General features: G+C 51.0%; 1 protein-coding gene across 1 annotated transcript in view; it reads left to right on the forward strand.

Annotated features, from left to right (window-relative positions):
• KPNA3 (karyopherin subunit alpha 3) overlaps positions 1–14582 on the forward strand; it is a 1475105-nt gene that overhangs the window by 473520 nt on the left and 987003 nt on the right. The window contains exon 8 of the mRNA XM_069640670.1: positions 1044–1130. Coding sequence (XP_069496771.1) covers positions 1044–1130 — 87 coding nt within the window. The remainder of the gene's footprint in view (positions 1–1043; positions 1131–14582) is intronic.

Here is a 14582-nt window from a genome sequence, read left to right on the forward strand (position 1 = left end):
TCAGACGGATGGAACATGTCCCACACCAGTGTCTTCGAAGCCTCGTACGCCGGGCCCGCCTCCCCACCTGCCCTTCCAACACCCTTGCCCCACACCCTAGTCTCGGCTCCCGTCCAGCGTTCCATTTAATTATACAACCCAGTATATTGCGGGCCTCCAGGCTCCTTCCATGCCATTTCAATGGCCCTTTTTGCCAGCATGCATGCCATGTCCATAAATTTAATCAGGGGTCTGATTTTTGCTAACTCTCGGGTAAGCACCTAGCAGGCATTCCTTTGGTGACCATTCGTATCTTAACAGCCCAGCCCCTCTGCACGCCTGTTCAACATTTTGCCAAAAATTGCATACCTTGAAACACTCCCAAAACATAGGCATCATGCCCGCACCTTCTGACTTACATCAGGGGTACAGTGGGTCTGTGACGCCGCAAAACTTAGCAATTCTACTAGGTGTCATGTATGTTTTATAGAGAACATTCAGCTGAATCAGTTGGAACCTAGCATTTCTAGACACTTCCCGGGGATATTCTAGTATCCTCTCCCACTCTTTCGATTATGTCGACACCCAAATCCAGTTCCCATCCCTGCTTTAGTCCACTGACTCTAGGGTTCGGTCTATCTGCAAGCTGTCAGTGTATCCTAGACACTGGTTTCCATCCGTCTCCCAGGTTATGCAACAGCGTCGGTATCGGCGCCGCTGTCGCCACCTCAGGCCAGCTCTTCCAGACGTTGCTCGCTACTCTCTTCCTAATCCCCTGGTACCATAGGAACTGGCCGCTGGACAGTCCCTCATTTTACGCCATGGAGTCAAACTCTCTAAAGGAGCCCTCCTCATACACATCTCCAAGTATAGATGCCATATTTCTTCCAGTGTCTGGTCCTCATCAAGTCTGCTTTAGTTGCACATAAATCGGCCACTATCGCATGAATGGCTCGTAATTTACAAAAAACTAGTGAGATAGGTGGGTATTGTACATGTGGCTGGTATCTTTATTAGATTTCAGTGTTCTTGTCTGTTAATTATTAAATGATTAACTCTTACAGATGCTGTACCCCTGTTTTTGAGGCTATTACATTCGCAACACCAGAATGTTTGTGAACAAGCAGTCTGGGCCCTTGGGAATATTATTGGTAAGTGTTTTGTGTTTTTTTAGTATCACTTTTCTTTTAGGATTTATTTAATGGGTGCTTTATAAAGGTTTACATGCACATGTGACTGAGAGGCTTGTTAAAAAAAAAAAAAGCCATTAAGTGGGGGATGGCTTGAGTTACTGAAGTTAGAAAAATATAGCAGAGATTTTCCATTAATTTGACTTTAAACTTAACAAACGTCTCCCTTTCTTAGGTAATCTTTTGGTAAACAAAACTTTTCCTTTCAACATGAGCATTTGCGTTTTACGAAAGGAGGTTAATTTTGTATTGTGAATTTGCCCATTGCAAACAATGGTTCTTCCTAATGTGGAGGTTTCAAGTCCTGAAGTTCATAACGTTAGAAAATGTCATGCATTTTCAGTCAGCACTTAAAGCGCCTCTTAAATTTGCTGGACACTCCCTTTTTAGTCCTATAGCTTGGTCTAAAAAGCACACTGCTTTTAAGTTCTAATCTCTGCCAAACGACTGCATAGCATGGCAGACTTGACCGAAGCTCTGCCCACTCCTTTTTGAACTATGAATGGCTGCTTCTCTTAAACGTATTTTCAATGGATTGCTTCCTTTCAGATTACTCATCTTGATATATCAAAATGAGGAATCTGTGTGAGAAGAATCCATAGAAAGCGCAATACTGGTAAGTAATGTCTCCATCAGTGATTTGGACTGCATTAATCTAAAACAGAAATGTATTCTGTTGATTGATGCGTTTTAGGTAAATTACTTGGGAGTATTGGAACTGTCTTGAAATCTTAACCTTCAGAAAATATATGCAGTAGTTAAAAACTGGTTGGAGGAATTTTGTATGAGACTGGTCCGAGTAAAAATCGATCAAATTCAGTGTAAAGAGACCTTCAGGTTGTGAATCACTTTTAGATTTACATGACATGCAGTTTACTCACTTAGTTTGTCTTGAGCATTAAAGCTCAATTACTAATAATTGGGTCTAGGTGTACTTGTACATCTGCCCCTTTTCCTCCAACCTTGTGGGCTTCCCCCAACATGGGGACAGTACCAGAAACTGTGGCAGTGAAAAATTGAGCTTCCCCCTCTAAATTTAGTGTATTCCTCGGGGACTCCCCACTGAGGTCCCGCCCTCTGGCACCTCGCCCTAGTCCCTTTTTCCACATGGAAAGTGTCAAACCTGGCAGTGAGCTCAAACCTTTTTAGCTTTCTGCTTGATCCCATTTTTTTCTACTTTAAATCTTATTTAACTTCCTTTCAGTGCCTCTCCTCCCCTGGTGCATGTTGGCCGCAGGAGGATTAACGAGATGTGCCTCATGCAAGAGCTTGTTCCTGGCCTTGGACCCCCTTGCACTCAGTCTTCAGTGCTTGGGGCCCGACCACCACTCAGACCCATGTTCGGCTTGTGGTGCTCTGTTCGAGGGCATTGAAGAATCGGTTGTTGCAGTGGAGGGAGATCTTCCATACGTCTCCTTCCCACCTTAAGGACTTCGTCTGCAGGACCTCTCCAAGACAGGCCCCCTGTTCACGGAGACTGAGGTTCCTCAAATTCAGTTTCTGGCAGGCCTGAGGCCTCTAAGGCTACCGGCTCCCAAGCCGAGGGCCCCGGCGGCACCTACCAGGCTGTCCTCGGGTGATCAAGTTTGTCCTCTGCTTCTACCCCGTGATCCAACGCAGCTACCAGCTAGCCCCTCGGCCATGAGTAAGGGTGTTACAACTACCAGCCGTCCAGCTCAGGGCTCAGTGCATACCAGAGGGATCTGAGGTAGACTCCTCTGCTTCCGGTGCAAGACCCAAGTTGTACCCTCATTTGTCTCGAGTCCTCTCTTGGCTCGGGGCCAACGCGCTCCCGCCTAGGGCGTGGTGCAAGGCTTAAAAAATGGAGAGGCATGTGGCAGAGCTTGCCAGGCCGGTGGCCATCTTGGATCCGGCTCTCGACCCGTCTGTGCTTTTGCCCATCGAATGGGCTTGCCAGGATGATCCCAGCCCCCTTCCCTCTGGAAGCGGCAGTGATCCTACAGTGTGAGAAGTCTACCCATCACAGCCGTACGACTACATGCACCAGGTGCCTCAGCGCTTTGACCAGGCGCTGAGGCCTAGCACCTCGGAGGGCTGGGCCCCCAAGGACCCGGCATCTTGCAAGGACCACTTTGAGCGCTTCCTCTTCCTCCTGCATTCCCCTCTGATGAAGGGGCTCCTGAAAGACATTGTGAAGGTCATCCTGCAGGTGTCCCCGCACCGGCCTTCTCTGGGTGGTACTCCTGTTCCTCCAGTGCTGTCAGTTCCAGTCCAGGCCGTACCTGTTCTGACCCCTCAACCGCCTCCTGTACCACCACTGCCTCCCTCTCAACAGCCATTGAACATGTCTGCAGCTTCAGAACCAGGTGGGGACCCCGCTGGCACCTGTGTACCAGGGCCCGGATTCCCCTTGTTCTGTGAAAGAGGGGGGGCGATGAGGATGACACACAGAACGATGAACCCTTGGCCTCCGATAATGCCTTTCATGACTGCCTTTAGTGCCTGGTGGAGTTCTTGGGGGGTGTGGGGGGGGAGGGAATCACTCTGCCTGAGGAAGCCTCCCAGGAGTCAGGAGTGCTAGCAAAAGGTCTTGGGGGAGCACCACGATCTGGTCTGGCATCCCTCTACAGCAGCATGGTCTGCAGGTGGAACGAAAGGGCTGAGAGCAGCCCAGGGCCAACGCCCAGATGAACAGGATGTTGGACAGTAGGATTAGGCTGACTGACGGGTAGCCAATCCTCCTTGCCTCCCACCCGCATTCCTCTGTGATGGCTGTGACCTCCTTGTGTTATAAACCATCATCATTGTTGTCTGTCTTGACGTGAGCCACATCCATCTGCCTCTCCAAGGAAGACAAAGTCCTGTAGGGAAAGCGTAGTTATTCCATCTATGGACTGCATCTGTGGCAGGCAAACGCAGATGCCCTCTTGGCTGCGGCTAACCAGCTCCTCTGGTGGGAGCTCAGAATTTCTGCCTGACCTCGCTTCAGACAAGTGAGCGTCCTTAAACGACAGGTTGGCGGATGCCTGGGTGTTGGGCAAGAAATGATGTAGTAACCCTGTGGGAGACTACACAACCGTTGTCCTCTTGGTATTAGGTAATCCACCTATTGGTATAGGCCTGTACTACACAAGTTGGAAGTGTGACTGACCAGCCAGGCTTATGTCAAGAGGGGTAAATGTAAGCTGTAGCAATGAAATCCACAAATACAAGTAGCCATGTAACACTTACACTCAAGGTTCTTTATTTAACAGTAGTTTTTAAATGAGCATTCATTTTTTTTAAAAATGTTGTTTTAAACCAGGGCAGGGTGACAACAGTAAAAGTAAACAAGGCATGTAAGGCAAATCCATAACTCCCCTCCAATTCCCCAACCGCCTCCCCAACGGCTCTTGGTCTGGGGATGGTTCCCGCTAGTTTGTATTTTCTGTGCCTGCTTCGGCTTTGTTCCCCTTTCAGGGAGCGTCTTGGTCTCTCAAGGCCCGCCGGATATTGGTGGGGTTAATGCGGGAAATTTCTGGTCATACTCCAGCACTGGGGCCCAAATGTTCTGAAAGCGATGGAGTAATCCGGCCCTTGCCGCTGTTACCTTCTCTGCGATCATTGTCTCATATTTTCCCCCACCATTGGGATATATGGGGGCCGTCCAGGGCTTTCCAGAAGCGGGTGATCGCTATTTTCTTAGCCAAAAGGCATTGAGTCAGCAGTTTAGCAGTTTCCAGAACGTGGATAGATCCTGGGGACTGGGGCCCCTAGAAGGATGGGCTCAGACTCCAACGGGAGAGCTGTCTGGGTGATCTGTTCAATGGTAGCTAAACATAGTTTTCAGAATAGTTGGATCTTTGGGCATGTCCACCACATGTGGAAAAAGGAGCCCGGTCGGTTGCACCCTCTCCAGTAAGCGTGGTCGAAAGACTGGTTCATGTGATGGAACCTGAGGGGAAGAGTAGTACCAGCAGCAGAATTCTGTACGCACATTCCCTGTTGGTGACATAGGTGGATGACTTGTGTTTTCGGGTCCAAATACTACCCAGGCCTGGTCCTCAACCGGGTGTCCCAAATCAGCCTCTCACTGGGCCATACATTGGGTTTTTGAAGCCAGAAAGTACCCTAGAAAACGTCTGTATAGGGTGGAAATCCTGCCCTGGGCTGGTAGGTCTTTTAGAGTTAGTTTGAGGGGGGTGAGAGGGCGCGTGGCTGCCTGGAGAGTTTGGGGCTGGGAGCACCAGTGACGTAGCTGAAAGTATGTGAATCTGTCTATTTCTTGGAGTCGCAACCTCTCCTTACGTTGTTCAAAGGTGCGAGGTAGGTCTCCCTCATACAGATGATCTAAGGTTTCGAGGTCTCCCGCGATCCAGTTTTTGAAGCTTCGGGGGTTCGCTCCGGGCGAGAGTCGGGTTGTGAAAGATTGGAGATAGGGGGCTCAGTCCCCCTCGGGATTCCCTTATGTTTCAGCACCCAATCCCAGGAGTTCAGAGTGTGCTTAGTCGCCAGCAAGAGTCCTTCCCCTCGTTCTGAGAGAGGGTGGGATGTGTGGAAGAAACCGCACGGGGAGTGGGAGCTGTGATTGTTCTAATTCCACCCATCTAGGGCAGTCAGTGGTTATTTGCCACTCGCAAATGTGCGCTAGCTGCGCTGACACCCTGTAGGATTGCAGGTCGGTGACCCTCAGTTCACCCAATCTTGCATCCCCTGGCATTGACTTTTGGGGATCCTGGCTTTCTTACCCCTCCAGATGAACCGAAGCATTTTCCTCTGCAATTCGCGAAGGGCAGGTGCTGGGATTTCAACCGGGTGCGAAGAGCAGGCGTAGAGGAATCTTGGGAGTAAGTTCATTTTACAGGCCGTTATGCGTCCCATCAGTGAGATTTCTTGGGTCGCCCAGCATTTCAAGTCAACTAATTCCCTGAAGAGCCAGGGAAAGTTGACCTGATGTGTCCTTTGGGTTTGCGGGTACATGGACCCCTAAATAGGGAATGGCCCTCCCCTGCAATGCAATTGGACACATCACGACCAGTGCTTCCCGTAGAGACCCACTCCCAGAGCAACCGATTTGTTGAAGTTGATGGAGAAGCCGGTGACCTCCCCATAGCTGGTTATTTCAGACAGGGTGGGTTAGTGAGGAGCAGGCCTCGGAGATCGCGAGCAACACGTCATCTGCGTATAGGGCGATTTTGTGTTGAGATGGACCGACCTGGGGGCCCTTAATGTGGCTATTCAGTCTGATCTTCTGGGCGAAGGGTTCCATAAGTGCGACTAGCGGGCAGCCCGGTCTGGTTCCGCAGGTCAGGGGATCGGGCGGAGAGTGAGCCATTGATCCTGAGGAATGTTTTTGGTGATTTATAATTAGCCAGGACCATTGCTTGGAACGCCGGGCCAAACCCAAAGGCCTCCAGGGTAAGGCTCATGAAGGACCAGTCCACCCTATCGAACGCCTTGGTGGCATCTAGGGCCATCAACACCAGCCCCTGGGAGCTTCAGGAGGTTAGGTCCACCAAGTTCAGGGCTCTGCGAACGTGATCACCTGTTGATCTGTTCAAAATAAAGCCCTGCCTGGTCGGGGTGAATTATATCAGGTAGTATGTGTGATAGGCGGTTGGCGAGTTTTGGAGTATAGTTTGGCGTCAATGTTCAGCAGGGCTATTGGTCTGTAGGAGGCCGGGTCTCTCCCTGGTTTGGGTAGAAGGATGGTGGTGGATTTTTGAATTGAAGGGGTCACTGTCACCGTCTCCCCGAAAGAATTGAAGAGGGCCACCAGCGGAGGTTTGAACATTTTGTAGAACCTAGAGGAGAATCCGTCGGGGCCCAGGATTTAAGAGACTTGGTGGCTTCCTCGACCTCCTCACCTGTGATCGGAGCCTCCAGGCTCTTCTTTGTCGAATTGTGTAGTCGGGGGAGGGCCGCTTCCCACAGGTATTCCTTTTTGTTTAGTCTGGTCCCGTGTTGGTGCCGTCCATTACCTGGGCCAAGTGGTCCGCCGCTTGCTGTTGCTTTTTCAGTTCTGCATATTGTATCACCCCCTGTGGGTCTCGCAGTCCGATGATAGTGCTGTGTTTTACTTTAGGCAGTTTAGCCACAAGCAGCTTGTTCGCCTTGTTCACATAATAGAATTGTCTGGCTTTAACCATGAGCTAAGCAGTGTGTTCGGCATAGTAGGCCTCCAGCTTCGTTCTGGCGATCCGGATAGCTCGCTCAGTCTTGGAGACCAGCCTTTTTCCTTGTGGTTTTCCTCTGCTGCTTTGAGTTCTTCCGCCAGAACCAAGCAAGCCTGTCACCTGTTCGGATGAAATGCCACTCCCTGTGCGATTAATTCTCCCCTGATCACCGCTTTCAGGGCATCCCAAGTGTGTGCAGGGGAGGTGTCTTCGACTGGATTTTCTCTGAGGAAGTTTTTAATCGCTGTTGTAATCTTGTCCCTTAGCGGCATTTAATTGAGAATTGGATCATATAGTGTCAATCTGCACAGAGAATTGGGCTTGGGTACATCTGCTGGGATCTCCATTATTACTGGGGCATGGTCAGACAGGACTCGCGGACCGATAGATGCATCATTGGTGTAGGTAAGCAGCTGGGAGAATGTCAGGAGGAGGTCAATCCTTGAGAAGGTTCGGTGAACATAGGAGTAGTCCTTTTCGGAAGGGTGGAGCACCCGCCAGGAGTACACTACATCCAGAGATCTGAGCAGGCGTAGGAGGCAGAACGCCTGAGTGAAGTTTCCGGGGGTGGAGGGGTGGAGATCTGTCTTTCGTAGGGTCTGGTACTCTATTGAAGTCTCCCCCAATTATGACTTGTCCTTCTATAAAGAGGGAGAGGGAGGAGCCCAGTGAGTCATAGAAGGCTGCCTGCCCAGAGTTGGGGGCTTATACTGACGCGAAAATGTACAGGTCTCCCAGCAATAGGCATTTGACTGCCACAAATCGTCCTTCCGGGCAGGTTTTTTTTTCCAGGACCTGGGAGGGGGGTGGGGGGGGGGTTTAGGCCTTTCCTGAAGAGGATTGCTGTACCTCCTTTCTTAGAGTAGGTGAGTTTCCTGAAGCAGGGCCACCGCTGCATCTTCATCCTCGAGCTTTTGTAGAATCGACTTACGTTTGGCCGGGGAGTTCAGTCCATTGACATTGAGGGAGAGAAATTATATGGATTGATGCTCCTGAGCTAGGTCCATTTCTGCTGCCACGTCTGGGGGGAGAGGTCGGAAGGGTGCGAGTTAACCACCATCTCGAGGAAATGCTAGGAATACTTAACCCTGCTCTTGGGGTTTTAACACGCCTCCCCAACGGGAGGCCGTAACTTTAACTGGTAGAGGGGCCGACATTGTGGGTTCGGCCATTCCCCTGGCCAACTGGGCCAATTGTGTATTTCATTCCGAGGTCGTCGTGGTGGAATGAACCTTGGAAACGAGCATGAGCCGTGGAAGGCCCGATGCAAGCTTTTTATGTTTCGTTCATCGGCTTCTCTGCCGCTTCAACGCCTTGCTGTAGGATTTTTAGGTGTGCCTCTGCAGGATTATTTCGCCCTCCTATTCTTGTGGACTTTAGACCAGGAGCCCGTCTTGGTTTCGGTGAGGCGGGGTTGGGTATCCCCACCGCCGCTTCGGGACTGCCATTCCGGGGTTGTTGAGGGGAGCCTGCATGCATGATCTTTTTGTGTCTTCTAGGTGACTAATTCTCGGGGGGGAACCTTTATAAACAAATTGCAGCGCTGTTGGGAATAGCCATCTGTAACGGATATGCTGGTCCTGCAGGAACAGTCACGGGACGAAGGGCTCTTCTCTAATGTGAGGAAGGAGAGGTCTTGGTATATCTCGTGAGGGGAACCCTGAAAGGTGAGTTCATCCCGAGTCCGCCCTATGGCTGAGATTGCTTCCTTCGTGGTGTAGAAGTGGACCCGCGTTATGACATCTGGGGGGAGGTCTGAGGCCACCCCTTGGAGGGGGCGCAGTCTGTGAGTGCGATCCAATAACAGCTGATGTTTGTCCATTTTTTGGCAGTAGGGACTGGAAGAAATCTCCCACGTATTCCTCCCAAGTCTTTGTGTAGTACTGAGAGTGGAATGCCTCGGATCTGAAGATTGTTACGATGCGCCCTGTTTTCAAGGTCCTCTTATTTATATTTAAGAATCGCACACTTGGAGCTCCCTGATTGAGAGTTGGACCTCCCCCAGGTTTGTGGAGTGTTCTAGGGAGCGATAATCTTCCTCCACGATCTTGTTCCGCTTCTGTAAGCGTTTGGTCTGTTTGCTCAAGTTTCGCAGTGAGTTCCGTCATACAGGACCTAAATTCAGATTTAATATCCAATATGAATGCTTGTATGTCTTTAGTCGCTAAGGCTCCTCTGTCCTCTCCGGATTTTGGGGGCGTGAGTTTGTTGGTCCATCTTCTTTCCCTTAACCGATGAGAGTAGCATTGCCGCTATATCTGGACTTTTGGTGATTTTGGACTGTCTGGACATCGCGGTGCGAGATACGGAGGCGAGGGGGGCGCAGAGTTCCCCTGAGCAGGGGAGGTGTAGTAGCGGAGAGGAGCCCAACTATACTTCCATTATGTCCCGCTGGGTGTGTGGGTGCGTGGGAGGGTCCCCAGCCCCTATTCTCTGGTCTAATGGAGATTCCTGGGTGCAGTGCGTGGTAGTTTGCGAGGGAGGTAGTAGGTCAGCCGGATCATATAGCCCCCGAAGCTCAGGCGGCCCTCCCAGCTATTTCTGCGGCCCGGGATAGCTAATAATGGTGATGATGGAACCCCTACGGATCACAGATCAGCCTTTGGGTGCTTGAGGGCCAACTTTGCCAAGATGGTTTTGAGGTGGGCCAGGGTGTCCCAGGAGATGACGGGGTGCTCTGCTTCAGATGGGTTAATGAGGAGCTGGATGCGGTGTGGGGTGGTCCGTGGGGGCCGCTGGCAGACTTGTCACCCTTGCATTGAAGGCGGAAGGTGTCGGCGGCAGCCGATCTCTGAATCTTGTTGGGTGAGGTGAGCCGGTGAGTAGGCTGGAGCGTCCCTAGATCTGAGGTGGGTCCCAATGTAGCTTGGGGCCCAGTTTGGGGAGATAGTGTGCTGCGCACCCAGTAGGTCCCCAGGGAGAACTTACTGTAGCATGTACGCTGAAGTTTTGAAGCTGGTGAAGCCTTGCTGCCTGATAGAGTTCACTTGTTCCTCGGAGGGGAAGGGAAACCCAGGAGCATCTGTGCCGCAAAGAGATCTGGGGAGTCCCTGATCCTTCTCAGGGACGCCTCTGTATCCCGCGTTGGGGCCTGGGAGCTCCCGGGGCCCGTGCATGCTTCCAAGAGCGGGCAGTGGGCCCAGGGATGTCCCGCTCCTCCCTCGCAGCTCAGCCGCTCCGCCAAGCCTCAAATCGCTGCGCGAAGCAGAGGGTAGCCCAGCCCTCGCCCCACAGCGTCTCCCCTCTGCGCCCGTGGGTCGGGGCGTGCCAGGCTATAGAATCGCTCCCTGGGTCCCACAAGCCCCTGCTGGACCTTTGATGGAGCCCCAGGGGGTTCTTTGAGGGTTCGGTCGCTGAGCTCGATTCGCCTGGGGCTCCGTCCTCTGTCTCACTGATGTTTCAGTGCGCTGCTCCTTCTCCGCCCACCATTTTGGAATGTTACGGCAGCTGGGCCGCAGGAATCTACGCGCTCACACTGCGCTTTGTGAGTTGTGGGTTGTCGGTTTTGCGACTGCAAGGGTTCCGGACCTTCCTACACCTTGCCAGGCATCTTGTTACGCCAGAGGGCCAATGAAATGCTGTGATATCATGCGGAGCGTCAGGTCGTCCGCATTGCTGGCGCTCTTGACATTCTTTAAAAAGGGCAATATATGCATCACTCAAATACACTTTAAATACTTTCACAACAGTTAGTAGATACTCTTTAGAGATGCTTCTTACACACTTCCTGCACCCTGAGGTGACTTAACTAACTAGGACAGTGTTTGCATTTATATATCACTAGAACACTTTGTAGATTGAGGTTTGCAGAAAGGAAAGGATAAGGGAAGGAAAACGGTTAAACAGGTTCTCAGAACACGTGAGCACTTCAAATATTCCCATGAAGTCTAGATAAAAACCTTTCCCAGCAATATTACTTTAAACCAATGTATCACCTATGAGGGACAGTAAGAATCGGTCAAATGGAATAGTCTGCATGAAGCCAGGATAGCCAGTCAATTGGACCAAAGTATATGGCGCTAAGGCACATCTTAGATAGGAAGTCTTGCGCAAAGTTAGTTTGTTGAAGAAAAATCACTGTAGGGTCACAAGCTGTTATACTTGTGCAAGTTAGAGCCGAAATCGACTTTAACAAAGCAGCTACTGCAAGTCTCAATGGAGAAGAGCAAGCTACAGGCACCGAGGTAAGTACCCCAAGTCGGAACAGTACCTTTGGTTAGGAGAGTGGTCCAGCTGGCTTCTGTCTGGATTCAGCGATGCAGATCCTGTGTTCCTGGGCCTCTGCCATGGGGACAAGAGGGAGGACGAGTGGGGACTCCTGCGGCAGTTACAGGCTCTTTTCGAATCAGCAGCACTTCGTGGTTCAGCACTCTGTAAAGAGCATCTCTGTGGTTCTTGGATACCAGTTTGGCTTCCTTCACTTTTGGCGAAGGGACTCGAGCTCTGGTCGTTCTGCTTGTGGAGGGTCCTGGGGAGACTCCTGGAGCTTCTGGCCTGATCAGACGTTGAACTAGAATACGGATTTTTCGACCCCTGGTACTCGATTCCTGCAGCAGCAAAGAAGTACAGCCAGTTGGGGAAGGTGTTCCAGTGGAGTTCGCCTCGGTGTTAGTTGGTCCCACTAACCCAAGGGAAGAAGTCGTGAGCTTCTCTTGTTGATCAGAAAGGAGTTTCAGCAAAGCAGCAGGGCTTCACCAGGCATGCAACGGTCCAGGAGGATGCAGCAAGCTTCGTTCACGGTTTCTTTGTTGGGTGATTCTTCCAAGTGGTCGACTCTGCCTCTAGTTCCAAAACCCTCGCCTTTTTAAGCATTTTTCTCCCTTTCATACATGGCCTAGCTGTCACTCAAACAGCAGGGTGGCTGTCCTGAAAGGCCAGCCAGCCAATCGGGACAGGGTGCATTCATGTTTCCCTAGAGACAAAGCACAGGGGAGTTTCGGGCACCTCCCTCACTTACTGCCCTTCCAGACAGTTATGTTAATAGCGCTTATAGAGCGGTCGTCCAAGGGCATCATGGCGCTGGAGAAAGGAGGAGGCAGTATCCTGAAGCAGAATAGTTAGCCAAACAGATCTGTTTTCAGTGATTTTCTAAAAGACCAATGATTTGAGAGAATTCTCATGGCCAACGGGAGACCATTCCACAGCTGTGCTGAAGCAACCGAAAAAGCCTGACCTCCGCTGCGAGCACGACAGGACAAAAGCAGACTAGCAGTCGTCGATCTTTGAGGCCGCCTGGGGCAGTAGCGACGGGACTTGTCATGGAGATACTCTGCCCCTTGGTCATGCAGAGCGCAATGCACCAAGCAGAGGGCCTTGAAGGCAATGTGCTGTGCGACAGGCAGCCAATGAATTGCACGCGGAACGAGGGAAATGTGAGCTCTCTAAGGGGAGCCAGTAGCCACCGGGCAGCCATGTTCTGAAGCCGCTGGACTAGGCCTTTATGATGGGCCAAATATAGAGGTTTACAGTAGTCCAGCCAACTTGGCGCTAAGGCTGCCACTACCGGAGGGCAAAGGTGGGAGGGAATAATTTGCAAGACCTTGAGAATTTTTAGCTGAAAGTGGCCTGACTGACAAACTGCCGCCAGTCCATCGAGAGAAGTGGACATCACAACACCTAAGTTCTTCACCTTCTCAGTAGGAATTGGAAGAGGGCCGAGAGGGGAAGGCCAAAAGGAGGGTTCAGGGGGGAGCCCAGCACCTCTGTCTTGTCTCCATTCAGCTTCAGCCAATTGCGGTTCATCCAAGCCCCCACGTCAGTCAGGCACCGAGACAGGCACGTCGACACCTCAGCCTGATCCCGATCTAAATGGATCAGAATCTGTCGGCCTATGCATAGCACCTGATGCCGAAGGAGTGGATGAGACGCACAAGAGGCCAGATGTAAATGTTGAAGAGAATAGGAGACGAGGCAGATCCCTGGGGACACCACACCAAAGGGAAAACAAGCCAGAAGGAAAAGGGAGAGAAAGATTTGGATTCTATTGGCTAGGAACGAGGCAAACCAACTCAGACCCTGGTCTGAGATACCAGCTTGGGCCAGGCAGGTGAGCAGGATAGGGTGGTTTACGGTGTCAAATGCCGCTGAAAGATCTAGTAAAATCAGGGCCCAAACCTCTCCTGAATGAACCAGCCGACACTGGAGCCAGAGCTGAGTTTCTGGAGCCTGCCAAAGGCAAAACTAACAAAGGGCTCATACCTGTCTTGGCGCACAGAGTAAAACCCAAGAAAAGACCCCACAAACAGAAAATGGCGAAAAAAGACGACCAGGGCCATTTTGACAAAATGGTCATCCATGGGTGTTATATTGCAACTGAGGTTCCAGCCTGTGGTATAAAAGAACAATGGCAGGAAAATTAATCCACTGCCACCAGCCATTTAAAGTAGTGAGGGGTAACATAAAGAATATTACATGACTAAGTAGGAAAAGGGGGGGCTACTAAGTAACCCCCAGCACTCCACATAAGATGGGGTGTGCGGGACCTACAAAGAGAAAAGGTAAGTAAAGTCCATTTCACTTTACTATTCTTGGGAACAGTAGTTAACCCAAGAAAAGGTATTTAAACCTTGGGAAATCTAAAGGAATTCTCTGTGACACTGCACTGAAGGTGCTGTCACCATACAAAAAGTAGATGCCTATGGAGTTTCAGACTCCAAAACCAAAGGAAACGCATAATCCAAATTGGATCAAAACACATGACGGAGTGAGAAAAAGGGCTCACTCACTCAAGGGTTAAAGTCCTAAAGTCCAGCAAAATAGCTGGGGGTCTCAAAGGTTAAAGGGAATAGCACAGAAATGAGAATTCTCCCTAAAACTGGGCCATTGCGCAGGACTTCGTGGAGTCTTTGGTCTCTCACATCGATACAGCCAGTAGAGCGGTGTGCCTTGGGGTCGAGTTGAGAAGGGCGGCGTGGATGCACGCCACTAAGTTTTCATCTGACGTTCAGGAGCAGATCCTGAATCTGCCATTTGAGGACATGGACCTTTTTCATTCGTCAACCGATGACTAGTTAACAAAGAAGAAAACCTCCACATCCTTGGTCTTCCTGACAAAACCAGGTCAATCCTTCCCTCAGTCCCAGGGGAGGACAGAGTTCAAGCCCCACGCCTTCTCTGGCTTCAAGGGGTTCCGGGACTGAGGTACACGGAGGCCTGACCGGTCACCCAGCGACAACAGGAGGAAGTGGCAGAGGACGCTGGGTTGGTTTTTCCGCTCCCCCTCCTGATGCCAAGAAGCAATGATGTCAAGGTTGGGGAACACAGCTTGCCTGTGGGGTGCCGATTGGCTCTGTTTCAG

The sequence above is a fragment of the Ambystoma mexicanum genome, chromosome 7q (assembly GCF_040938575.1).
Source record: "Ambystoma mexicanum isolate Mex_15411 chromosome 7q, UKY_AmexF1_1, whole genome shotgun sequence".
In the NCBI taxonomy this organism is placed as follows: domain Eukaryota; kingdom Metazoa; phylum Chordata; class Amphibia; order Caudata; family Ambystomatidae; genus Ambystoma; species Ambystoma mexicanum.